Source organism: Sarcophilus harrisii, chromosome 4 (assembly GCF_902635505.1).
Source record: "Sarcophilus harrisii chromosome 4, mSarHar1.11, whole genome shotgun sequence".
Classification (NCBI taxonomy): Eukaryota; Metazoa; Chordata; class Mammalia; order Dasyuromorphia; family Dasyuridae; genus Sarcophilus; species Sarcophilus harrisii.
The window spans coordinates 21728532-21754670 of NC_045429.1; the positions used below are offsets into that span (position 1 = coordinate 21728532).

General features: G+C 49.9%; 1 protein-coding gene across 1 annotated transcript in view; it reads right to left on the reverse strand.

Moving 5' to 3' along the window:
- The window catches only part of PCSK9 (proprotein convertase subtilisin/kexin type 9), a 29321-nt gene extending 4066 nt beyond the window's left edge, over positions 1-25255 (reverse strand). Inside the window, exons 1-11 of the mRNA XM_031969048.1 lie at positions 24267-25255; positions 19887-20078; positions 17217-17340; positions 11275-11408; positions 10877-11018; positions 8283-8479; positions 7599-7782; positions 6420-6590; positions 4260-4408; positions 2664-2841; positions 1766-1947 (exon numbers count right to left, since the gene is read on the reverse strand). Coding sequence (XP_031824908.1) covers positions 1766-1947; positions 2664-2841; positions 4260-4408; positions 6420-6590; positions 7599-7782; positions 8283-8479; positions 10877-11018; positions 11275-11408; positions 17217-17340; positions 19887-20078; positions 24267-24467 — 1854 coding nt within the window. The 5' untranslated portion in view covers positions 24468-25255. The remainder of the gene's footprint in view (positions 1-1765; positions 1948-2663; positions 2842-4259; positions 4409-6419; positions 6591-7598; positions 7783-8282; positions 8480-10876; positions 11019-11274; positions 11409-17216; positions 17341-19886; positions 20079-24266) is intronic.
- Between the last annotated feature and the right edge of the window lie 884 nt (positions 25256-26139).

Below are 26139 nucleotides of genomic sequence, written 5' to 3' on the forward strand. Positions count from 1 at the left end.
GACAAATGTAAAAGAAACTTATATGAATACAGCCACAAAAGCCTTTTTGAGGAATAAAAGATTTAAATAGAGAGCTATTAACAAACCATGTTTGGGTTGAGACAATACAATAAAAATGACAATACTACCTAAATTTATTTACAAATTTAGTAGCACATCAAACGATCAGAGATGTTTTATAGAGCTAGAAAAAATAACAACATTCATTTAAAGGAGCTCAAAAGTTTAAGAGTCTCAAGGGAAAAAATGGGAAAAAAATATTTTAAAAGAGGGGTCTTGCTAGTCGCAGATGTCAAACTCTGTCACAAAGTAAGTTGTTTCATACTGATTATTAAAAAATTCAGAAAATTTGATAAATGGAACAGATTAGATAAATGCGACAAAGAAGTAACTGAATGCAGTAGAATAAAATTTGGTAAAGGCAAAGACGCCTACTATGAGGATAAGAATTCTCTATTTAACAAAAGCTGCAGAGAAAATAATAGAAACTAGGTTTAGATCAATATTCACACATAGACAATAATGTATTATAAAACTATGTATTAAATGTATTATAAAACTAAACGAAAACTTTTAGTTTTTCTTTTTAATTCTAACTGAATTAACTTTTGTTTATTCAGAAGCTTAACAAACGAAAACTAAACGAAAAAGGCCATATCATAAGGAATTATAGGAATAATACAATAATATGATAAAATATAGGATATTTTACAAGTATGAATGTGGGAAGAGTTTTTTGGGGGGAAGGAATAAAAACAATTTTAAAAAGTGAAATGGAAATTGTGATCACATAAAACTGAAAAGCTTTTGAACAAACAAAAGCTAATTCAGTTAGAATTAAAAAGAAAAAGCTAACTAGGAAAAATCTTTCAGCGAATTTTTCTTGATCGACGTTTGATATCCAAGATATCCAGGAAACTGATACAAAGACATAAGAATAAAGGCCATTCCCCCAAAAGATAAATGGACAAAGAATTATAAAAAGGAAGTTCTCAAGGAGAATTGTAAGCTCTTGAAAACCATATGGAAAAATTGCTCTAGATCAAAAATAATAAGATAAATGCTGATTGATTAAAATAATTAAGAGGTTCTATCTCATATCCAGCAGGTTAAAAAAGATGACAAGAGGAAAATAGCGATTGTTGGGGGGTCTAGACAGAATGGCTAAACATGAAAAAACAAAGCAAACAAGGAAGATTTCACCAACGGAACCTCCAAATTACACAGAAGTGACCAAAGGAAGCTGAGAAGGCGGCACGGACAAGCAGGGGAATTCTGAACCTGTTGGGATAATTTTTATCTGTGCTGATTAAGAAGTTTTATAGAACAGAAGTGCGGAGCTCCATAGGCAATCTCCTCTTTCAGGTTTTCTTTGTATGTTGAAGTGTTCATATTAAGTTCATAATGAAAGGGATTTTTAAAATCGAAAATCAAAAGAGAAAAAGAGCTGGAAAAAGTAAAATTGAGAGAGGGGAGTCGGGAGTCGGGAGGCGCAGAGAGAAAGAGAAAGGGAGTCCAAGAAGAAGAGAGAGGGAGAGGAGGTGGAGGGAGGGGAAGAAAGGCAGGAAAAAACAGGAGAAAGATAGAAAGAGGAAGAACAAGGGAAGAGAGAATGATGAAGGGAGGGAGGAGAGGCTGAAGGGAGGCAATGAATGAGGGGAGGTCAGAAAGAGGGGAGGAGAGTGAAAGAAATGCACAGAGAAGGGTGGGAAGGAAAAAGAGGCAGAAGGTCAAGGTGGAGAGGGAGGAGAGGCTGTGTCCGCACCTTCTCCGTGAGGCCCTCGGGGGCATGCTCCTTCACCCGGCACTCCAGTCCTGGGGCATGGCAGCAGGAGGCATGGAGGCTGGACTGGCCTCGGCTCACACAATGGCTGTGGCCCTGCTTGCTCTTCATGACGGGCTTCACCTGGTCCTCAAGATCCTCCCGATGGGAGTGGGAGGCGCAGCCTGCAGAAGGGAGGGGCGTGGGGGATTGGGCCCATCTCCCCGTCTCGGGCAGGCCTCCCACCCTGCCCAGGGCCCCTGCTTTCTGTTGGGGTGGGACACGCCTTCCTTTGTCTCCATCCAGTCATCAACCCTGGAGGGTCTTTGGACAGTTAAAGTCCCTGGGGAAAGGGGACAGTCCCAAGGGAGAAAGCTGCCCTGCTCTGGCTCCCAGTTTCTTCTGTGAAATGGGGGGGGAGGGGCTGGGGCTGGATCCACGGTTATCAAAATGGGGCCCAGGGACTGATGGGTCCCTAAGCTCCCTAAAGGGTTTCTAGGGGCTCAAAACTATTTTCCTATAATACGAAGACAGTTTCCTTTCTCATGTGATGGACATCGGCAGAAATCTCCCACGTAAGCATTTGTACAAAGGGATCCTGAGACCCAAATGTGAGAACTGCTTCTCTCCGACCCCTCCCAGCTCTGACATCCCCTGTTCTAAGCTCTCTCCCAGCCCTGACACCCCCTGTTCTAAGTTCCCCAACAAATCTGACATTCCCTGTTCTAAGGTCTCTTCCAACTCTAACGTTCCATGTTCTAGGTTCTTCCCAGATTTGACACCCCCTGCTCTAAGGCCCTTCCCAGCTCCAAGTTCCCCCAGTTCTCATAGTCCAAGATTCCATCAACTCCATTCCCCATATCATTTTGTCTCCTCCATGGTTCCCTGCGGGACCTCTTACCTGTAACCACGTGACTCTCCTCATCACAGCGGGCACGGACCTCCCCGCCATCCTCTCCTTGGTGCGAGGCCCGGACGTGACACTGGGCTCTGGGCAGCAGGCAGCACCTGGCGATGGCGTAGACGCCCTGTCCCCCAAATGCGTTGTAGGCCAGGCATTCCTTCCTGCCCTCGTGCACCTGAGATGTACAAATCACATTCCCAACAATGTCTCTCTCTCTCTCTCTGTCTCTGTCTGTCTCTCTCTGTGTGTGTCTCTCTCTCTCTGTCTCTCTGTCTCTGTCTGTCTCTCTCCCTCTGTCTCTCTGACACACACGCACTCACACCATGGCCTTTCAAGCCCAGGATCACAAAGACATTTGCTCATTCCCTTTTGTATCCCAGCAGCCTCTAGGCGCCCTGCACTTCTGCTCTGGGACTCCCCCTCCCAACAATCTCCATTCTGATTCTAAGCTGCTGCTCGAGTATCCTCCTAGAACATGTGGTGACCTCTTTCTTCAGAGATGTTCTAGCCAGAAGCTTCTCTTGGGCCACCAGCACGGCAAGGCCAGATTGCTTTTCCCTGTATCATTGTTGTTTATTGGCTATACTTTATTTATTATTATTATTATTATTGGGATTAAGTGACTTGCCCAGGGTCTCTGCTATACTTTAAAAAGGCCAGTCGGGTTACTGGACCTCGCATTCTGACCCACGCCAGCCTTCATGGTTGGAAATGTGTGTTTTCCCCACACGTGGAGTGCAATATTTCATTACTTCCTTCTTCCATGTCTAGCTTGGGAAATAATGGGTGGGGAGGGGGGAGATTCCATTTTACAGGGCAGGAAACTGAGGCCTAAGGAAAGAAAGGGTGACATTCAGAATCATCTCCTGGGGCTGAGCCTGGGGCTCCAGTGCACTGAATCAGGCTGCCAACAGATGGACTCCCCAGGACCGATTGCTCCCAAGGTGGCAGGGAAAGCGCTCCTCCTGGTCCTGCCTCCTTAGCAAAATGACCAGTTCTAGGCCTGAGCCAAAAGAGAAATGCCTCGGGATGTCCCCGGAAGGCCACCTTGACTCCTGGGTCCCCAATCAGGCTTTGTGGGGGAGGGGGGGTGGAGGAGGAAGGGAATGAATCAGGATGGCTGGGGCAGGAGAAGGGCCCCGGGGGAAGAGAGGGCTGGCCCGAGCTGAGTAATAGCCGTAGGGCCCTGGGCAGGTCATTTTCAGCTTCTTTGCCTGTAACAAGGAGATAACAGCACTAATCCAATTCATCCCAAACATTTCCTTCCAGCCCTCGCCACACAGGCTCGGGGCACCAGACAGGAAGCAGCTGGGTGGTGGCCACGGCCTTAACAGAAGCCTCATGTGGAAACCCCAAGCCCATGCAGAGCCCCCCAGGCCCCAAGGTGCCCACCCAGTGTTAGCTCTTAAGTCAGAGAACCCCGGTTCAAATCCCCTCTGAGGCTCATGGTCTATAAGCTCACCAGAAAATCCCTCCCAGCTCCTTCGGCCCGTTTCCCCAATTGTACAGTGAGAGGGGTGGACTGGGCCTCTGAGCTTCCCTCCAACTCTGTCCTGGATCCCCTGGACATGGGTACACATGCAGAAACATCACCTCCATCCGCTCTCCTCTCCTCTTCCCGCTCTTAGAGAAACTGGAGCAACTCAGCATCTCCTCGCCCAGGCCGCAGCGGGCCACCGCAATGGCCTTCCGGGTCGGGCCCGAGTTGGGGGACCACACTGTCCGGCAGAACAGCTGCTCTTCTGAAAGAGTCACAAGCCCGTCCGCCCGAGGACCGGACGTAAGGGGAGAGGGACCCGGCACAAGGGCTTCCACCATCACACAGCACCCCACCCCAGGGGGTCCAGGGAAGGAGGCAGGATGGGGAGCTCTTGTAGAGGACAGGCAGACATTCCCTGATCCATCTGGACCAAGGCTGAGTTTCAAAAGGTCAGGAGTCTGAGCCACTGGGAGCAGAGTCAAGCTAGCACCGAAGCCCCGAGACGGGGAAACGCCCTTTGGCCTCCAACCCGGTAGTAGCCGAGCCACGGATTCGCAGGGACCATGCCACCCTCGGACATGAACGTGTTAGGTCAACGGTACCTCGAGATTATCTGAGCCTGCTGTCCCGGGGCTGAGGGTCGGGGAGTCTGCCTCCCAGAGGGATTGCAGCGGGGCTGGACCTGCCCAGAGCCCTATGACTATTACTCAGCTCAGGGGGGCCCACCCCCAGGGCCCTTCTCCTGCCCCTGTGCTGCTGATGTATTTCAATATCCTTTTGTAAAGATTAGTGGGAGTTCGTTGGAAGGGAAACTGGAGCCTCATTCACTGGTAGCTGAGAGTGAGGGAACCACCCCAAAAGGGAGCTCGAGTTATCAGCTTTAGAGAAAGACATTCCCAAGCACCTAGAACTTTGAGGGGGAGGTACAGCTGGCTTTGCTCTGGAACAGTTTGCCAGAGTGTACTTAATAGAGGGAAGTTTAGAATATAGAAGACCAGTGTTTAAAGGGACCTTAAAACACAGCATCTTAGACCTGGAAGGTATCTTCTAGAACAGAGAAAGTCAGATCTAGCAAGGACCTTATCTATCCCATGGAAAGCAGAAGTTGCAAGGACCCTTAGAACACAGAACGTTAGAACTGAAAGGGACGCAGCAAGACGGCCTTTGCCCCCTGAAGGGGCCTTAGAAGAAGGAACATCAGAGCTGGAGGTGTCTGAGAACAAGGGATGTCAAGTGCCAGCATGTTTGTGGAAGCTCTTTCTGGTGGCGAGGAGCTGGACACTGAGTGGCTGCCCATCAGTGGGGGAACGGCTGAATGGGTTCTGGTCTATGAATGTGATGGAATATTATTGTTCTATAAGAAACGCTGAGTAGGATGATTTCAGAAAAGCCTGGAAAGAGTTACAGGAACTGATGCAAAATGAAATGAGCAGAACCAGGAAATCATTGTACAAAAGCCGTCCACATGCACAGAAACAACTACAGAGACTTCATGTGAATCAGAGCAGAGCATTTTCACCGTTTTGTCTGTTTGCTTTTGCTTTCTCGTGGTTTTCCCCCTTCTGTTCTGATCTTTCTTTCACAACATGACGACTATGGGAATGTTTCGTATGATCGTACATGTGTTACCTGTCTCACGCTGCTCGGGAGGGATGAGGTGAGGGGGGAGGAAGAAAAAATCTGGAACTCAAAAAATCTTACAAAAATGAATGCTGAAAACGAGCTTTTCATGTCATTGGAAAACTAAATTACTATGGAGGGAAAAAAAGAACGGGGGATATCCGAAGTGGAAAAGAATTTAGAATCTAGAATGGTTTAACATGGCATAAGCTACACCAAAGATAGTTTGCTGTAGTAGAGAGTTGGTCTTAAAATCAGAAGATCTGAGTTCAAATCCTGCCATTGAAATAATCCCTTGTCTGTTCTCTCCAGGCAACCCAACGAGACAACAAACGACTACATCTTTGTAGCTGGAGGGGGCTCCATAGGGAGAGCTCCCCACCCCTTGGAAATCCCATCCAGATGCCCCCAAATTAATATCCTCATAATAACAGCTCATATTTTCTGGGTGCCTGAGGCTCACAACTCTGTGACAAAGTAGATGTCATTACTGTTATTGCTATTCCCATTTTAGAGGGGAGAAAACAATCAATGCAGCAGTAACTGCAAAATGCTGAACTCATTCCAAGACCCCGAGGAAGACGCACTTTCCCCCAAATGGAGGCACACAGAAGGGCCCAAGAGGCTCAGGTTCAGAAGGAAGGGGGGCTCACCTGCTCCAAGGCTGGACGGCAGCCCGGCCACCAAATTGGGGGTCAGCAGCCTCTGGTCTTCAGGAAACCAAGCCTCGTTGATCACATTCTTGATGGAGAAATGTATGAGTCTCTGCCTCAGCTCTGACATGGTCAGGCTAGGCTCGGCATTGAGGAGCATGGCGGCGATGCCTAAGGGAAAAACTGCACTGACTGCTTTGGCCCCAGCCATCCCTTCCTCTTCTTCTTCCTTCCCTTCATCCTCCTCTTCCTCCTTCCCTTTCTCCTCCTCCTCCTCTTCTCCTATTCTTCCCCTTCCTCTTCTTCCTCCCCTTCTTCCTCCTCTTCTTTCTCTTTCCATTCCTTCTCTTCTTCCTTTTCCTCCCTTTCTTCTTCTCTTCCTCCTCCTCCTCTTCCTCCTCCTCCTACATGTGCACAGGTTTCCTCCCAGACACCCCACCCCCAAGGAGCTTCAGGGGCTCTCCCTTGGCCTGAAGAAGAGCTTCTCACATCCAACTCCAGCCTTTCTAGCCTATTCAACCCTGATTCTCCTCCCTCCCCCCAACATATCAGCCTAACAATTCCTGCAGGACTTTCCATCTCCAGCCTCCCTGCCTTTGTCCTGGCAGTCTTTTCTCACCTTCTCCTCTGGGACCCTTTGTGCCCTGACACTTCCCTTGTTAGGATTCTTACCGTCCAGCCCTTTGTGGTCCTGTGGGCCAGAGCCCATTGGATTTTCTTGGCCAAGACACTGGAGTGACCCGCCATTTCCTTCTCCAGTAGACTAAATGACTTGCTGAGGGTCACACAGCTAGTAAGGGTCTGAGGCTGGATTTGAACTCGGGTCTAAGGCCAGTGCTCTGTCCACTGAACCACTGCCTCCCTCTCTCCAACCACATGTGGGTTCTCATTCCGCATATTTCCTTGCCTTACTTAACTGGAGAAAATGGAAGCATCTCGAAGGAAGAGACAGTTTTGTTTTTATTGCTGTATCTCTATACCAAGCAATGTACTTGGCCTATCATGGGCAGTTAATAAGTGCCTCCTGAGTTCCCTTCTTGTCCTGCTATAAGCTCTTGATGCCAGTGGACTATCGTTCTCCTCAGCATCTTAGCACAGGGATGGGCTTACAGTTGGTGCTCAATAAATGTTGATGGGTAAAGCTCTGGGATGCCCCACGGGAGGGGAGGAACTACAAACCTGCCACATGGGCGGCAGCCTGAGATGTTCCACTTTGAGAGGTAAAACAGGTGCTACAGTCGCTGGAGGCACCGATGATGTCTTCCCCAGGGGCAAAAAGGTCTACGCAGCGGCCAAAGTTGGTCCCTCCGGTTCCCATGGTGACTGGCTGATCATGGGAATTTGTGGCGCCCACGGTGATGACCTGGAGGGAAGAGAGTAACAAGGTTCCAAGCAGGGAGAACAGGGGAGAGGCTCAGACCAAGGAGCTCCCGATCCAGTGGCCTGGAGCAGCTCAGGAAAGGGCAGCAGCCCCAGGCCTCCTGTGGCCTCCATAGGGAGAGGCAGCATGAGGCTTGGGTCAGAAAAGCTGGTGGAGAGAAGCGTCCGGATGTGGCTGGGGCAGGAGGACGCAGCCGGGCTGGCTGCGTCACAGATGGCAAGGGAGGGGAGACCCTGGAGACCCCTGACTCCAACGGGCTCGTTACAGAGGAAGGAACTGAGACAGAGCAATGAAGGGACTTCCCCAGGACCCCCAGGCCATCTTCCTGCCAGTGTCCTACACGTGGCCCAGCAGGGACCACAGCCCCGCCTGCCCGAGCGCATTAGAACTCGAGGTTGGGGGCGTGCCCTGCCCTTTCTCCCTCCCTTCCCCCAGTCCCTAGCTCCCAGCTCCCCCCCACCCAAGGCCCCAGCCTGCCTTACCTCGGGTTCGGAAGCCGGCGAGTATAAGCAAGCGTCATCTCTGTAGTTGCCGGCGGCCGCGATCATCGCCACCCCGGTGCGCACCATGAGCCGGCAGGCGGCATTCAGTGTGGGGCTGTGGCCCCCGGCGAAGGGCAGCAGCACTACCAGGGGGCTGTAAGGCTGGGCTTTCTGGGTCGTGCGGATGAACTCCAGGCCTGTTTGCCACAGAGAAGACAGAAGGCTCTGGGGACTTGTCGGGCCAGGGAGGACAGCCCTTACTTAGTGGGGAATCGCAGGCTCACGGGATGCGGACCTGGGAGAAAACTGCGGTCTGGCCCAGCCTCCTCCCTTACAGATCACAGCATTTGCAGGATTAGAAGGGACCTCAGCAGCTGTCTAGTCCAAGGCAGAGATGAATAAGGGACATCCAGCTCCCTCTTGCAGATGCCCAGTGATGGGACGCTCACTACCTCTTATGGCAGCCCGTCTTAATCTGGGATAGGCCTGATTTGGGGGGAAGCTTTTCTGACCATCAAGTCTAAATCACCCTCCCTGCATGACCCATGGTACTGTCCCTGGGACCAAGCTGGACAAAGCTAATCCAGCTTCCACCCGATAGCCCTCCCTCCAGACAGCTGAAGGCATAGTAAGGAGCAGAGCCATGTTTAGCAGAACCTGAGGGCTCCATCTCCAAACCCAGGGTCTTGTGACTGAGCTTCTCCATGAGTAAGACCCGGGCTAGGGCATGGGAGGAATATGGAAGGGGATAAGAAATGAGCCTTGCCAGGAGGAGAGGGTGTGGAGACGGGCAGAGTGACTGGGGAACGGCCTTGAAGCTGACGTAGGTGAACTCTGTAAAATTATGTCAAATCCCAGAAGCCGTGTCCCCTTTGATCTATAGCTCCAAATGGTCTCACATCCTCTCAGAGTGCAATAAGTGTTGCCATTCAAGAGCAAACCAGACTCCTACTGATCTTGTTGGAAAGTCACAATCCCAGGAAAGATTTCATGTTCAATGGAGAATTATCCAACTTCCCCTAGACTTACACATAAAAAAGGGCTTCTGGAGAATGATTCTTTGCAGATCCTTCTCCACTGAGAGAAATATGCCCGCTAAGAGAATGCCTCTTGATGTTTTTCTTTAAACAATAAAGCCTCTTCTTTTGCCATAACCTCTGGGGTTTCGCTTCCGAACTCGTGTCTCTGAGCGGAAGGTACCTCATTCAGCACCATCATCGCTAGAGACTGGGGCTGAGTCCTGTCTCTGGCTGGGTAACCCAGGCAGAATCCTTCCCCTCTCCCTTCCCAGGCAACTCAGATCACAAAGAATATGTCAACTTGGATTGGTAGAAAGGAGCTTCCTGGGAATTTCCTAGGAAATAATAAAGTCATCGGTCCACTCCTGGGCCTTTCCTCTATCCCTTATTAGGACGCAAGGTAATAGAAAACTTTTATTCTAGAATTTTCCTAAAGCACGGTTCCAACATCATCTCTCCCGTGCTTAAAATCCCCAGCTAGTTCTTATTGCCTACATGCTAATATCCAGATTCCCGAGCCTGGCATTCAAGGCTCTCTTCCATCTGGCTCTGATCTGCTTTCCCAGGCTGCGATTCTATTTTTTACATCTACTAAATGGTACATGCTCTAGCCTGAATTTTCCCTTAATACATTTTATAATTTTCTAGCTTTTCATCTTCTTTCCCCCCTATCTATTCTGTTCTCCCCATCTCTCCTACCATTCATGGCCTTCCTAGAAGGTCGCTTCCTCCAAGAAGCCTTCTAAGGTGTCCCCAGCTATAGAGCTTTCTTCTTCCAATGACCATCTATGATACTGGAATTTAATCATCTCTCCTGATACTCCTGTGGTTTGATTTGGTGGAAAGAGACGGGCATTTGAAGTCAGAGGACCTGGGTTCAAATCTTGGCCATTACTTTGCCCTTTCACCCTAGGCTAGTCACACTTCCCTCTCTGAGCCTCAGTTTCCTTAGTCATAGTAGAAGGAGGGGGTTAGACTAGATCATCCCTAGAGTCCTTTTCAGTTCTGATGCTCCGTTCATGTCGACTCTTCCAATTCTAAATCTGCAGACATTCATTTGGCAAACACACCCTGTAAGTATGGCTGCCCTCCTCTCGGATAGCAGAAAGAGCCCTGCAATCTAATCTTCCTTCCCTCAGCGTTACAGAATCAGCCTTTTCAAAGTTGGAAGGGACCCCGGCCGCCGTCTTGTCCAACCCAGAGCTGATCGGGCTTCCACCTGTGATGGGGAACTCACAAACTCCTAAGGCACTTACTAGCTGTGTGGCCCTGGCCAAGTGACAATCTCTGTCTGTCTCAGTTTCCTCAGCTCTAAAACAAGGAGAATAACAGCCCTATCTTGGAAGATAATTGTGAAGATCAAATGAGACATATTTATTAAGTAGCTATCAGGGTACCTGGCACGTAGCAGATGCTATAAAACACTCATCCTCTTGTCTTCCCTTTATATCTCTCACATCAGGGCAGGGCTGGGGCACCCCTGCACTTCCCAAAGTGCCAAACACAGGAACCACTCCTTTCATTCAAACCTACTCCCATCAGGCCAAAAGGGAAGCTTATTGGATCAGAACTCACCAATGAGCGTCCCACTGACGGTTCCCTTCCCTTGACAGTTCAGGACTCGGAGGCTCCGGACACTGGCCCCTTTGGCAACTCCAGCATCCCTGCCACTCACCACTCCGGCCATGTGGGTCCCGTGACTGTCACATTTACTGGCCTGTGGAGAAGGGAGACAGCGTGACTATATCTCTCTGCTTACAATGCCTCAAAGTATACCTGGAGACTCTTCATGACCCTCAGCACAGACGCTAGGTCACGGGGCTAGAGGATGATGCTTCTCACACCTTGGCTGGGGGTGCCATGGAGGCAACAGCACAAGTTTGGTGGCTACAGCTGAAACTCATGGCTGTCACACAAAGGGGATGGCAGCTCTGCTGGGGGTTTGGGGCAATAATGGAGGGGGGAGGTCTCACCTGTCTGTGGAAGCGGGTGCCATCCTCCTCTGGGACATTCTCAAAGTCAGTGATGGTGACCTTCCCCTCAATCTCCCGATGTCCACTCTGGATGCTGGTGTCCAGCAGGTATACTTCCACCTGGTCGCCTTTATCTTTTTTAATAGAAAACATCGGAGGGAGAGGAAATAAACAACAATATCATTAGTGGCAACAATGAGCCAACTGTGTTCATAAGTCCTTTCTGCAGAAGGCATCACACTCTTGTGGAAGTGAGAGCCCCTGTCCTTGGAGATAGTGTAGGAGGAGCGCAGAAGGGGAAATTCCAGGCCAAGAGGTAAAATCTAAAAACTTTAAGCCTTCAACTCTAAGATTTTGTGTTTAAGAAGAACCCGGCCATTTTATCTTTTTTATTTGTGTTCAGGTTGTGTCTTTGCTGTGAAAGGTAAATTCTTTGGGTCCCAGAAGACTTGAAGAAGTGCCTTTCTCAGAGGTCAACTAGACTAACTATCTAAATAAAAAGAGCATGGTTATCTCTGGCTAGTTGACATCCATGACCCTGATTACTAGAGTAAATATCTAATCAGTTAGAAGTAGCCTCCTTCCTCCCCAACTTCCCATCACCTTGTATCTCTTTCATGTATATATGTGCGCACACACAGTCTCTACATATATGTAATATTATATATAGGTATGCGTATATATTTATGTGTGTATACATACATATGTATGTATGTATAGATAGATATATACATCTAGTATATATCTATCTGTATATTTATTTATTGTGTTTGTGTGCCTGTGGACTACATGTTGTTTTCCCAGAGAGATTTCTTTCTGAGGGAAGGAGCTTTCTTCCTTTATTTTTTGCATTTCTAGCACCTCGGACAGCACCTGACACTAAGGCTAGGGAACTCTCAAGTGAAGCACTTCTCCAATGCTCATGGGCACCTTCTCTGCAGCTTACACTCTTAGAGAGTGTCCTGGGCACTGAAATGTTGCATGATTTACCCAGTGACACAGCTTCCTAGCATCGGGAAAAGTCCTTATCCACGATGGCCCTCTGCCTTAAAAGATGATTAATAAATTGATTGACTGAGGGTAGATACTGGCTTATTTTTGCCTATTTTCTGGGCCCCACTAGAGCGACAGGTTGGTACATGTTAAGTGCTTAATAAATGCTTGCCAAACAAACGGAGCTGTATCTAGCAGGAATTCTCTCAACAACGTCTCTGAAAAGTGGTTATCCAACATCCACTTGACCTCCAGCGACAAGGAATTCACTGGCTCCATTTCTAACAAGCTTAAATGTTCATAAACTTTCTCACTCACTCTCTAATTCTTCCCCTGAGGAATCTGGCCATTTAGGCCGACTAACTTGAAGTAGGATTTCAGGATTTCCAAGGGACCTGAAGCCACTGAGTCTATTTGAACTATATCTCACAGAAGTGAAAACTGAAACCCAGAAATGTCCAGTTTTTCTGACTGTATTCCACACTTTCTCTTTCCTTAGCTATTTTTGCTTTGACAAAGGAGAGCTCAACTCTTTTAGGGGGATGGAAATAGGAAAGACAATAACTAATAGCTAGTAGTAACTGTGAAGTAAAGCAAAATGCTAATTTACAATTTAATTTAAAAAAAAGAATAGGGGCTGGTTAAGAAATGAGGAATCACAGCTAGATGGCCCCAACACTCAGCCAGTGTCCAAGGAATAGCTTAATAACCAAAAAAAGATCTCTCGTGTGTTGGGGTTGGTGATGGTGGCGAATCCTCCACCGAAGAGGTTCTTAATCCCAGGTCAAGTCACCAAGCATTTATTAAGTACCCACTGTGTGCCAGATCCAGGAGACATAAAGAAGGACAAAAACTGTCCTTTCTCTTAAGGAGCTCACAATCAAACAGATGGGTAGAGATGAATTCAATATAGACAGGGTAAGTTTGAGATAATCAACAGGACAAAGACCCAAGCATTAAGGTAGATGGGGAAAGGCTTCTTGGAGAAGGAAGGATTTTAGCCAGGACTTGAAGGAAGCCAGGGAATGAGGAGGCAGAAATGGGGAACCTTTCAAGAATGGTGGACATCCAGAGAGAATGTTCAAAGTTGAGAGATGGAGCAGAAAAGAGGCTGGTGCCACTAGACTGAATCGTTCTTCCAAAAAGGTCTATGATACAAAAAAAGGTAAAGAACATCTTCTGTGTGACAAGGTTGTGGGACGGTATGGACATATGTTCCTCATGAGACTGGGAGCTTCTTGAAGGTCCTTTGCCTTTCTTCATATTCCCAGCATGTAGCATAGTGCCCGGCACATAGTAGGTGCTTAATAAAAACACTTACCGATTGAATGAATGAGAGGAGGTTGGATTTTTACACTTGTGGAGAGACAGCCCATATAAATAAACCACAGAAAAAGGAATTTCAGAGAAAGACATTAACCTGGGAGGACACACGAAGAAGATACTTTGATAAATCCTGGAGCCTCTATGTAGATGGGAACCATCGCCAGCATTACTAGGGCCTCTGCCTCAGGGCCAGCCTCTTTCCCGGTCTAGGACAATGAGACAGCTCATGGATGGTTGGAGTATCAGATCAACAAGATTGGCCAGGGTTCAGGTGAGACAAGGGACTGACTGCTGAGCCAAGATGAGATTTCCAGCCACAGAGGCGAGAACAGGTCTGCCTCCTCCCCAACAGCACAGACCAGGCTCTCTGCCGCTCCTCAACCCACCCTCTGCTGTCCCTGGCCCCCTCCTCCAGCTATCTACTCATTAACAGAAGTAGCCACGAATTTTCAAGAATGTTGGCTGGGGGTGTAGAACACTAGGATCCTTGGTGTTTTCACTGCTCTCCATATGTGTTCCCTCTATTAAATGTTCCCCCAGTCCTACCCTGCCCGCCAGAAGGCCTGAAATCAGAGCCAGTTTCTGCCTTGGGCGGCCCTCGGGAGGAGGGAATGATCCAAAGCCCATCGGACTTTCTCAAAACTCTCTAGGATTCACTTCTGGCCAGTGTTGACAGCAAAGGTTCCTGCCTTTCTGGAGAGACTACTACCCAGAAGCCCATTCTCCTCAAGCATTTCAAAAATAAACACTTCTCTGGCCCTCAATTTCTTCTTCTGTCCAAAAAAGGGATTGGCTGAGATGTTTTGTGAGAGCCCTTTGGGTTTATGAGCTACCAGTTCTCTTAGCCTGTCTGTGGCTGACATCTGGGGGTACCACAGGGTACCCCTTCTCCTAGAGTTGTGCATCTGACTGAAACAAATCATACAAAGGCTGGCACTGGAGCTAACAAGAGAAAGGAGCTTGTATAGTTACAGCTTGGGAGAGGAAAGGGGGAAAGCTGGCATTGCCCAGGACCTCCCAGTCAAGGGTCTCGAGGCACTTCATCTGAGAGGCGTCTGAGTCACTGGTGCTCGGTCAATGCTGTCAGGACTCCCCATCAATGAATGTGGTTGGAAATGTTTGGCCGGCGAGAACTCAGCAGTCCTGCCGTCACGGTGCTCCATTAATGGACACTAAGTCAGTGATGTCAGTGATGCTCAGTGGCTGCTCAGTCCATGTTGTCAGAGGGGTTCAGTCCACGGGCTCAGGGATTAGTCAAGCATCCATGCTCGATGGATGCGACTGCGAGTACCGAGACCAGAGGCATGGTCTTGGCTGATCAGTTAATGTTCTTCAACTACTTTAGAAAAGAGCAGAACAACAAAACTTCGGATAAACCCAAGAAACGGGATGTTTTCTACCTGATCCTGACAGCCCACTTCTGAAATAACTCAGTCTAATATCACTTTTTGTAAATTCTATTTTTTATGTGATCTCAGAGCCAAAAGACACTTTGGAGACCATTGCCCTCAGCCCTGGGGTGAATAATAATCTCTATCACGACTCAAGGGGTTGCCCATGATAGCACTGACTGAGGAAGCACTGAGCTGCTGCTGCCGCTGCTAATACTAGCAGTATTAGCTTCCTTCTCCTCTTCCTCCTCTTTCTCCTCTTCTTCTTCTTCTTTCTGCTTCTGCTTCTGCTACTGTTGTGGCTGCTTTTACTGCTGCTGTTATTACTACTGTTGCTGTTACTACTACTATGATTACTACTGTTGCTGCTGTTTCTACTATTACTGCTGCTGCTGTTACTACTTTTACTACTGTTGCTGCCACTATTACTATTGTTGCTGATTGCTGCAGCTATTACTAGGACTGAGACTATTATTACTATCACTACTGTTGCTGCTGCTGACTGTTACTTCTATAAAGCTATTGCTGCTGTAGCTACTATTACTATTGCTGTTATTACTGTTATTACTACTGCTGCTGCTTCTACTATCATTAATACTCTGCTACTATTGTTGCTACTACTACTACTACTACTACTACTACTAGGGCTGCTGCTACTGTTACTATTGCTGCTACTACTGTTGCTACTACTACTAGGGCTGCTGCTGCTGTTACTATTATTACTGCTGCTGCTACTGTTGCTGCTACTACTATTAGGACTGCTGCTGCTGCTACTGTTATTACTGCTGCTACTACTGTTGCTGCTACTACTATTAGGACTGCTGCTGCTGCTACTGTTATTACTGCTGCTACTACTGTTGCTGCTACTACTATTAGGACTGCTGCTGCTGCTATTATTATTACTGCTGCAACTACTGTTGTTGCTACTACCATCACTACTGCAGCTCCTGCTCCTGCTGCTACTATTACTACTGTTGCTGCTGACTGCTGCTGGGCAGTTCAGGATTAGGACTACTATTACTGTCACCATCACTGCTGCTGCTGACTGTTATTGCTGCTGTTACTCCCATTTCCACTACTACTTGTTACTGTTCAGGTATTCAACTGTTCCCCCTTCTGTTCCCCCCTCTATGTGATCTTAGGGTTTTCTTAACAAAAGGACTGGAAGAACTTGGCATTTCCTTCTCCTCAGTGTCCCCATTTTGCAGAGCAGGAACCGAGGCAAATAGAAGCTAAGTGACCCACTACAGCTAGTAAGTATCTGGATTTGAACTCAGTTGTTCCATGTTCCAAGTGCTGCCCCACCACTACTACTAGCTAAGATTTATACAGCACTACCAGGCTCCATGTGCCAGGCACTGTGCTAGTTACTTTACAGTCTATGCCATCTGATCCTCACCACAGCCCTGAGAAGTCAGCCCTGATATCCTCCCCATTGGACGGCACAGAGTCGAGTGAATTCTGCACACCTGCTTGGAATCCCTCTGAACTTGCCCATTACAGGAAAATGAAACCGTGTGTGAGACTGAGCAGAGCCGAGGTCAGAAACCCTGTCACAAGGTGCCCAGGAACCCTGCCAAGGAAGACCAGTGCCGGCCAAGGTTTAGATTTCAAATCTCAGGCCCTTGTGACACAAGCTCTTATGTTAACTTAGGCTTCCCCAAACCTGCTTTTTTATTTTATTTTGGCAAATTGTACTTACCAGGGGATGTCAGGGCTGGGAGGGGCCTTAGAACAGGGGATGTCAGAGCTATTAGCACTGGAAGGACCTTTAAAACCCACAAGGTTAGAGCTAGAAGGGCCTTTAGAACAGAATGTCAGAACATAGAATGTTATAACTAAAAGGAATCTCAGAACTTCAGATGTTGGAACGGGAATAGACTTTAGAACATGAAATGTTAGAACCAGGCACCTTAGACCATATAAAGTATTATTATATTATATTATTATTAATATATTATATTAGCATTAATTAAGACCATCTTAAGAGTGTTTTGGGACATAGATCGTTAAGATTAGAAAAGATCTTCTAAGGCAGAAAGGAGATCTGCACACATGGAAAGTCAGTGCAAAGGGCATCCTATGTCAGAACCGAAGGGGCTCTTAAGCCACAGAAGCTTAAAGCGGAAAGGGCATTAGAACCGAGAGCGTCAGAGTGGACAGGCCGAGAGAAGAGAGGCTCCTTCCAAAAGATGGAGCAGAAGGGTTAAGTGAAGCCGGAAGGGCTCTTACTGGGCGGGCTGTATTCCTCTGCTCCATGAGGTGCCAGGACAATCCTGTCCAGGTTCCAGGGAACGCTCTGCGCAAAGACAAAGGCGTCTTCTTCAATGTAGTCGACGTGAGGTAACCTTAGTGCCTGCCGAGAAGCCCAAGGAACTGATAAGCTTTTGGAGAAAACATTTGTTTTGGCCCAAACTCTCAGAAAGCACAGCTCTTCATTGGACTTCCTCTTGGCCCAATGGCACAGTCTCAGATCCCGTGTGAGCCCACTGTCTGATCAGCTTCCAGAAGTTTCTCTCAGCACATTTCCTGCTTATTCTCTGGAAAATGACTGAAAGGGCATTATTGTAGGAAAGAGTAAAATCGCAGACCATGGATACTGTGGGAGGTCTTAGAAGAGGGAATGTCAGAGCTGGTAGGGGGCTTAGAAAAGGGAAAGTCAGAGGTGAGAGGGAGCTTAGAACAGGGGATGTCATTGCTGGGAGGGAGCTTAGAACAGGGAATGTCAGAAGTGAGAGGGGGCTTAGAACAGGGGGTGTCAGGGCTGGGAGGGGACTTGGAACAGGGAAGGTCAGAGCTTAGAGGGGGTTTAAAAAGCTTCTGGGACTGAAGCACAGAGCATGAGCTAGGGCTCCATGATGTAAGATGGCACGTGTGTAGAGAGAGTGTAGTATGCTGGGAAGTGCCTGGGGCTCTCTGGCTTTTGAACTTCAGCTTCCACATCTGGAAAATAACTGTAATAATACCTGGCTCCATCTCTCCCAATGATCTTGTGAAGAAAACACTATTAATTTTAGGGCATTAAAGATGTGTGATTTCTTTTAATTATGAATGTCCCCCAGATGAGGTAGAAAGAAGCTGAAATTTGCCTCTCTGAGTCTCAGGGGGATTGACTGGTAAAATCCTTTTTTATTCTCTCATCTCTTGTTCTAAGCCCCTTCCCCTCCAGCTCTGATACCCCCTGTTCTAAGCTCCCTCCCAGCTCTGATATTTTCAGTCCTAACTCTAGAAGTCTAAGAACCTTGGGAGAAAAAACCCTTTATGTGCAAAAACATTAGGCCACCTTCTCCTGATGGGGAAGGGATGGGCCTCCCATGTGCATTGGCAGGCCGGGGTGTGGGATCGGTGCTCCAGTGCTCCCAGCACGCCCCCTTTGGGGGAGGCCCCCAGGATCTTAGACCTGAAAAGCGGAATCTCTGCCAAGCCCTGGCTCAGTAGAGCAGTTCCCAGAGAAGAAACTCTATCCTGTGTTACATCATCTTTGAGGAAGCTGTCCAGCGATCAGGGAAGCTGAGGGCCTCACGTCCCACTGTTAATAACAGCTCCAGTATCTCTAGTGCTTAATAGCTGAAAACAACCGTCCAATCCAACAAACACTTATTAAGTGTCTACTGTATGCCAAGTGGGGGACAGAGACAGAAAGCCGGAGTAAAGGAGGACGAAGAGGAACGCTGAATGATCTGAGGAGAGGTGGGGCAGCAGGACATCCTGGCAGAAAAGGCAGCACCCAGGCTCGGCCCTCAAGTCTCCTAGAAATTCTGGGTAGCGAAGGGGAGGAGGGGGTGTTCCAGGCCAGGGCCAAGACTCTTCTGAAGTCCTTGGCAGGGGGTAGGATGTCAATGCTGGGAAACAGGAGACCCATTCAGCAGGAATGGAAAGGCTGGGAGGGAAGTAGAAAGCACATCTGGTACAGCCAAGGCACTTGAGTTTTTATAGACTGATTATTTCTATGTGGGCAGGGGTTATTTCTGGGCATAGAATGGAAGTTCTCTGAAGGCAGCCACGGTTCCCTTTCTGTCTGAATCCTAGCACCTGGAGCAGTATCTGGCACACAGCAGGTGCCTAATGAATGCTGGCTGAAAATGGAGGAATGGAGATGCTGACGATTCAAAGCATCGGGACCAGGAATGGGAGGAGGCAGAGCGGGACCAACGTCTGTCTCCAAGATTGGGAAGAGGAAAGAAAGAGCTATTGCTTTGTGTGCTCCACCATGTGTGGATCATGGGGTCCCAGCTCTCCAGGTAGAGGTGACATCCAGCCTACGCCTCTGTTTTACAGATGGGGAAACTGAGGCTCAGAGAAATTAACTGACTGAGCCAAATTCACACAGGTAGAGAGATGATGGAGAGATAGGTGGGTGGGGAGAGGGAGAGAAAGACAAAGGCAGAGGGAGATGGAGAGAGATTGAAAAACAGAGAGACAGAGACACCGAGACAGAAAGACAGAGAGACAGAGAGAGAGAGAGAATAGGGGAGGCAGAGAGAGAGGGAGGAGGGAGAGCTCTCGGGCCAGTGCCCAGGCAGCTTCTCTGCTGAGAGCTGCAGATAAAAACTAGAAGGGTTTCGCTGCCTTTGAAGAGATCACATTCCAACAGGGGAAGACAACACGTAATACGAGCTGGAATAAGCAGCAGGATTTGAATCCACGCCCTTAGGCTCCAAAGTGCGAGCTCTCCTCACTCTCCGGTATCGCTTTCTGCCCAGGATGAGGCAGTACGAGGCTTACTGTCCCCATTTAAGAGATAAGGAAACTGAGGCCGAGGGGGTAACAGCCTTCCCTGCTCGGGGGGCTGGGCCACTTCTTTCTGGCTTCCTCACGGCCATCACAGCGTAACTGCTCCCTCCCCGCGGGCTCCCTCCCTCGGAGGGCTGGGGGGGCGGGGGCGCCTGCGCGCGGGCTCACCATATCCAGCACGTCGCTGCTCATCTTCACCAGGAAGCCGGGAAGGAGGTCGTGGAAGACGTGCAGGACCTTGGTGAGGTAGCCGTGCTTGGCGGCCCGGGCCTGGAGGCGGCGGACCGTGCGCTCCGTCTGCGACTTGTGCGTCTCCTCCTTCAGCACCACCAGGTAGTGGCCCGGATGCCGCCAGGCGTGCTAGACCGCAACACACAAGGGCGCCGGCGGCGCTTCACCATGGCGGGCTCGGCCTCCAGGGTCCGGAGGCGCGCTCTCCCCCCCCCCCCCCCCCCCCCCAGGAGCCTACGGGACTTCCAAGGCTCACACCAGTGAAGGCTCGGGGACCGAATTCGAACTCAGATCCCCTGCCTCCCTGCAGAGTGCGCAGAACATTCACCACCGGGGGGAGGCCAAAGGCCGCCTTCGAGGAGCTGACACTCTGAGGAGGAAGAGAGGGGACGCCTCCCCACCCCGCCCCCGGCACGTGCTCCTCCGTGTGACCCTTCTGCAGCGAGGACCCAGCAGACCAGGCGCCTCCCAGACCCTCCCGGGGCTGGCCTGGGGACGCTCCCATCATTCGCGGGTCTGCAGTCCCCCGCTTTAAGGCGGCCACGTGGCCCTCTGGCCCCTCAGCCTAGCTGACTGCGGAACACCCCACGCGTGCACGTGCCCACGCGTGTAAGCCTCACGTGTGTGAGTGCCCACGCTTCTCACAGGAATCGATCACCAAGCATTTGCCAAGTGTCTCCTCGTCCGGGGCTTTGCGCCAAGTGCTGGAGACACAGGCGAAGGTGAAACAGTCCCTGCCTTCCAGGGACTTCCACTCCGGGGGCAAAGAGCGGGTCTGTCTACAGGTGCACGGGACACACATACATGTACACGTGAACACACGTGTGCGTGCACAGACATACATGCAGCTAGGGGACGTCATAGAGCACAGAGTGCTGTTCAGGAGTAAGGGAGACTCATCTTCCTAAATTCAAATCCGGCCCTAGATACTTACAAGCTATGTAAACCGGGGCAAGGCCCCCGCCTGCCTCAGTTTCCCCATGTGTAAAATGAGTTAGAGAAGAAAATGGCAACCTCTCCAATCAATATCTTTGCAAAGAAAACCCCAAATGGGATCACAAAGCGTCAGACATGACTGAATCACAACATATGGATAGATATACATACATACGCATACATGAACATAGATACAACATGTTTCAATATGACTATATATAAGCATGTACATACATAGTAATTACTAGGCAATGGGGGGACACTAGCTACAAGGGAAGGCCCTCAATCCCTTCCTGAAACTCCATCCTCCTTCCACCTCCGGGGACTTTCAGACCCAAACAAAGCCCAAGTGAGGAGTTAGCAATGTGGGCACAGAGTGTACCAAAGGAAGGAGAAATGTCCCCAAAGAGGGACTTTTTTTGTTTCCTATTTGTCATTATTAAATCCAATGAAAAAGATCTTTTCATTTAAATATGAAACTCAAAATATAATTCCATTATATCCATATAGCAAACAAAGGATGATTTCTGACTCTAAAAAACCTGACCATGTTTCAGTCTCTTTGGGAAACCATTTATTTGAGTAGCTGCAGCGGCTAATTAAAGACTATCACAGACACCACGACTCACATCTGCTCTAAAGCTGACCTGAACTGGATGCCTTTTCATGTTATTTTCACAAATAACAAAACTTCTCTAAAAACCACCGCCCATCCTACAATCAGATAGAAAGAACCCTTACCCTCTCTACTTAATAACCACTGCTAAGGAAACCACTTTCTTGGCATCCATGCCCTCCAGAATGCAGTACATGTCTTCCTTAAACTTCCAAAATATGAAATGAGAGGAGAAAGCCCAAGATATGGAAATAAAACCATGTTTGATTTCCACATCCTCACTCTGCCTTTCCCTTCCCTGGACAGAGGACAAAGAAGCTGTTCGCTTGCTCCATCTCCTGAAAGAAAGATTCTGTTTTATTGGACTCAGGAACCGTATTAACAAGTTGACTGAAGTTTATTGTTCGGGACTTTGAGTTTATATCAGGTTGAATATTGCTCCTGGGAAAGAAGCAAATCCCTGCTTGAATGTAGGCTGTGATTCATTAGGCAGGGAGTATATTGTAGACCTGGCGGCAATTAAATTAGATTTCCATCTCCAGCCCTGTTACCTATTGTCTGCAGCAGCTTCTTAGTGATGCTGACGCTTTCAGGTTTTCATTGCCTTCATTTTTTGGAAGCCAAAAAAGAAAAAAAGTCAATGGAACTAGAATCTTTCTTCAAGTAGATGGATTTAAAATGCTTTGGGAGAAAATGAAGACTATTTTCTTTTTTTGTTTGTTTTTTTGCTGAGGCAATCAGGGTTAAGTCACTTGCCCAGGGTCACACAGCTAGGAAGTGTTAAGTGTCCGAGGCCACATTTGAACTCAGGTCCTCCTGACTTCAGGGCTGGGAGTCTATCCACTGCACTACCTAGCTGCCCCATGAAGAATATTTTCTAAAGGGTTGAAGGTAGAAGGACAAAACACAGTCCAATGAACAGAAGTGGGTGGCTGCAGAAATGTTTCAAAAAATATACACGGGACAGAGAGTTTTAAACTGCATAACTAAAACTCTGGAAAACAACAGATTCTGAGGAAGTCTTGATAGTGAACAGAATTTTCCTCCCCTGCTTTGCAAGACATTTTTGCAAAGAAAAAAGGAATCAAAATGGACAAACACTATTTTGTTGCTGATATTCTTGGTGCACAGTGGGACTTCTCTCTTTGAAGGCTCTTAGTTGGTTACTTTGGAGCTGAATAGATGGTGATTAATGAGCAAAACCACATGAAGTCTGGAGACATTCTTTCCCCATAAAAATCTTTCCCAAAAAAACGCCATCAAAAGGCGGTGATTCTGAAATGCTGGCAGAAGCCACTAAGGACATTAACTTTTTTCCCCCCCACTTAATAGTATCTTATTTTTTCCAATTCCATGCAAAGGTAGTTGATTTTTAGAGGATTTCGAGTTCCAATTTTGTTTGGCCCTCCCTCTGACAACAAGGAATCTGATATCGGCCCTACCCGTACAGTCGTGTTAAACATAACTTCCCATAGATGAACATATTTCCCCATTAGTCAGAGGGGGATTCTTACATAGGATTCTTTATGTTCACAAGCCAAAAAGTCTCTCTTCCCAGCGGGAAGTTTTTCTTTTAAATCAAGCCACATGTCTTCCAGCAGAGGCTCAAAGCTTCCAGTGGACGGGAAGTTATTTTTCAATTTTCCAAGGAAAGAAGGGGGGGAGAGGGAGGGGGGGCAACCTTCAGATCAGTATATCCAGATGTTCGTTCCCTGTGGTAAGCACTGGCTTTCACCCCTCCCCCTGTTTTACAGATGAGATTATTGAGGAGAAAAGGGGCCAAGCCTGAGGTACCCTCACTCTCCAGTTGCTGGAATTACAGTATGTAGGGAGAATTTGGGGGAGACCCTGCGGGTCACACAGTCCCACCCATAGGCCAGGGGAACCCCCGCTCTCCGATCACCCCAAGCTGCTTCTCCCCTCTGGGACACACTGCCTGAGGCCGAGGCTGAAGCCAGGGGGCGGGACAAGGAGGTGAGGGCCGGGGTGCTGGGAAGAAAGGAGCCCTGCCGAGATGATACCACTTAGTCCCTGGGAAACGTCTTTTTTCCTCAGTGGCCTCATCCTGCTAAAAGAGGCTTCGGGATGATCTTATGAAACACCTTCCCGCTCCAGGTCTGGGGCCCTTGCAGCTCTAACCTCAATGGGCTCCCCACTAGCTAGGATTGATTTGAGATCTGAAAAAGACCTTAAAAGGTGTGGAGTCCAACCCTTCACTTTACAGATGAGGAAACTGAGGTGGAACGTATAGCTTGTGGAGGGGGACTAACTTTTAGACACTGCTCGGGTCACTTGCTGGCTGTGTAGACATCTCTGCCTCAGTTTTCCCATTTGTAACTAGTAATACTATTAGTATCCATCTCCCAGCGCTGCTACAAAGGCAAATGTCTGGATAAAGTGCCAGGTAAGAGCTATTATTATGAAGTGATTATTAAGGGCTGGGCTTTCTGAGCCCAAGCCCGGGGCCCTTTCACTTATAAAAGTCTGTGTTCTATAGCGTAAGGTTTGATGTGCTGAGATCCCCCCACCTCCGACATCTCGGTTCTAAGCCCCTTGCCCCCCTCCCTCCCTCCCTCGACAGCTAGGGCATCCTCCGCTCGATTGGAGCCCTCGGGCCGCGGCATCCCAAGGGGCCCCGGGCTGCAGCTCCGGCAATCCGCCGGCTGTCGGTGACCGGGATGGGGGGGAGGGGAGGAATGGGGGGTCCCGCCGTCCCGCCGGGCTCCGGCCCCGCTCCCGGGCTCCTCCGGCTGCCCCGCGCCCACCTTGTTGCTGCGGTAGAAGGCTGCCGACGCCACCTGCTTGCCGAAGTCGGTCTGATTGTCCTCCTCGGAGGGGAAGGCGAGCGCTAGGAGATCGTAGTCCCCTTCGTCGTCCTCCTGCGCGCAGGCCGGGCCGGGCCCCAGGAGCAGCAGCAGCCCCAGCGGCAGCAGGAGCCGGGGGCCGCGCCGAGCCGGGGCGCCCATGCTGCTAGCGGCGTCTGGGGGCCGCGGGCGGGGAGCTCGGGAGGGGAGCGCCCCGGGAAGGGGGGGGGCGCTCCGGCCCGACTGCGCCTCGGGGAGGCGAAGGCTGCGGCTCGGAGCCCAGGGGCGCACGCGGCTCAGCCCCGACCCTGGGTCCGAGGCTCCGAAGCCGGGGCTGGCGCTGCGGGGCCGGAGCTGCGGGGCTGGGCCCGGGCGCGAGTTCGGAGTGGCCCTCGCCAGCGAGGAGGGGCCCGGGGAGCTAGGATGGCTGCAGGAGAGGTCTCGCCGCAGCCGAGCGCAGAACGCGCGGGGGGGGGGGGGGGGAGGGGGCCCTTCCACTAGGAACCTCCCTCCTTTCCCGCCCCGCCCCTCCCCCACGCCAGCCCCGAGGGTGCGGGTGCGGAGGGGCCCGGGCCGGGGAGCCGAGGGCGCTGCTGCGGACGGGCAGGGGCCGGGCTGGGACCCTCCGGATCCCGGGGCGAGACGGCCGCGCTCCCGGCTTGCGCTCCAGTCCGCCTGGCCCGCGCTGCTGGCTTTCCCTAAATCCTGCGGGGCGTGGATGTGTGACGCCCAGGGAGCGGGAGATCACGCCACCCAGATCCCATCGGACGATCTTTTCGGATTAAACATTAACGGGGCGGGGGAGGGGGGGTCCCCGTGCATTAGGGGAGGTCCCTGTCTCTTTTCCCCCTGTCGGGTCACATTGCCGCACCGGGAAGAGAAGGGGGGAAGGGGGAGAGCGGCTAGAAGGGTGGTACCCCTCCCACTCCCTCGGCAGGGAGGGGCGCGTCGGCCCCTGGGTGCTGATGGACGGCCGGCGAAGCGGAAGATGAAGGCAGAGAAAGAGGGGAAGGAGGGAGGAGAGGAGAGGAGGGGGGGGGGGTCATAGAGGGGGATGGGGTGGGGGCAGGTGTCGGATGGAACCTGGGGCTCAGCCTGGGAATTAAGCACAGCCCGGCTTCCGGTCCCAAGTGGGCTCGGGCGGGAGGAGGGAGAGTGGGAGGGGATGGAGAGGCGGTTGGTGTCAACGGGGGCGGGGGGCGGACCTCCGGTGCTTGGAGCGAAACTGAAAGGGCCCTGGCCACCCAGGCTAGGGCTGAAGATTCTATCGGGCACCCACTCTGCCCCCCCCCCTCACAACTACTTTGGAAATTCACTTGCAGGGCAGCAAGTGGATGCTACAAGCATTAATAATCATAATCATAATAATCAACATCTACAGAGCCCTATTATGTGCCAGGCATTGTGCCAAGAGCTTTACAAATATCGATTTGATTCTCAGCAATCCTGGGAGGGAGGTGCTATACAGGTGAGGAAACTGAGGCAGACAGAGTTAAACTACACGTCGGGAGTCACAGAGTTATCTCTGAGGCAAGATTTGAAGTCGGTCTTCCTAATTCTAGTTCTAGGTCCACAACTTTGAGTACTTGGCCACCTAACCTAAAGTCTCCTACTGGGGGAGGTTCTTTGTTCCAACACTGTGTTCTAAGGGCCCTCCCAGCCCCGACATTTCATGTCCAGAATCTCTGAAATGGGAAGAGCGCTCACCCAACTCAACTTCTGAGAGATATACATCAAGATGGAGGCCAGAGATGGTCTGGGGGCCTCCAAGGCCTCTTACAACCCGTAATTATTCTGTGATTACCAGTCCGTAATAAGCGGTTACCTTGTGGTG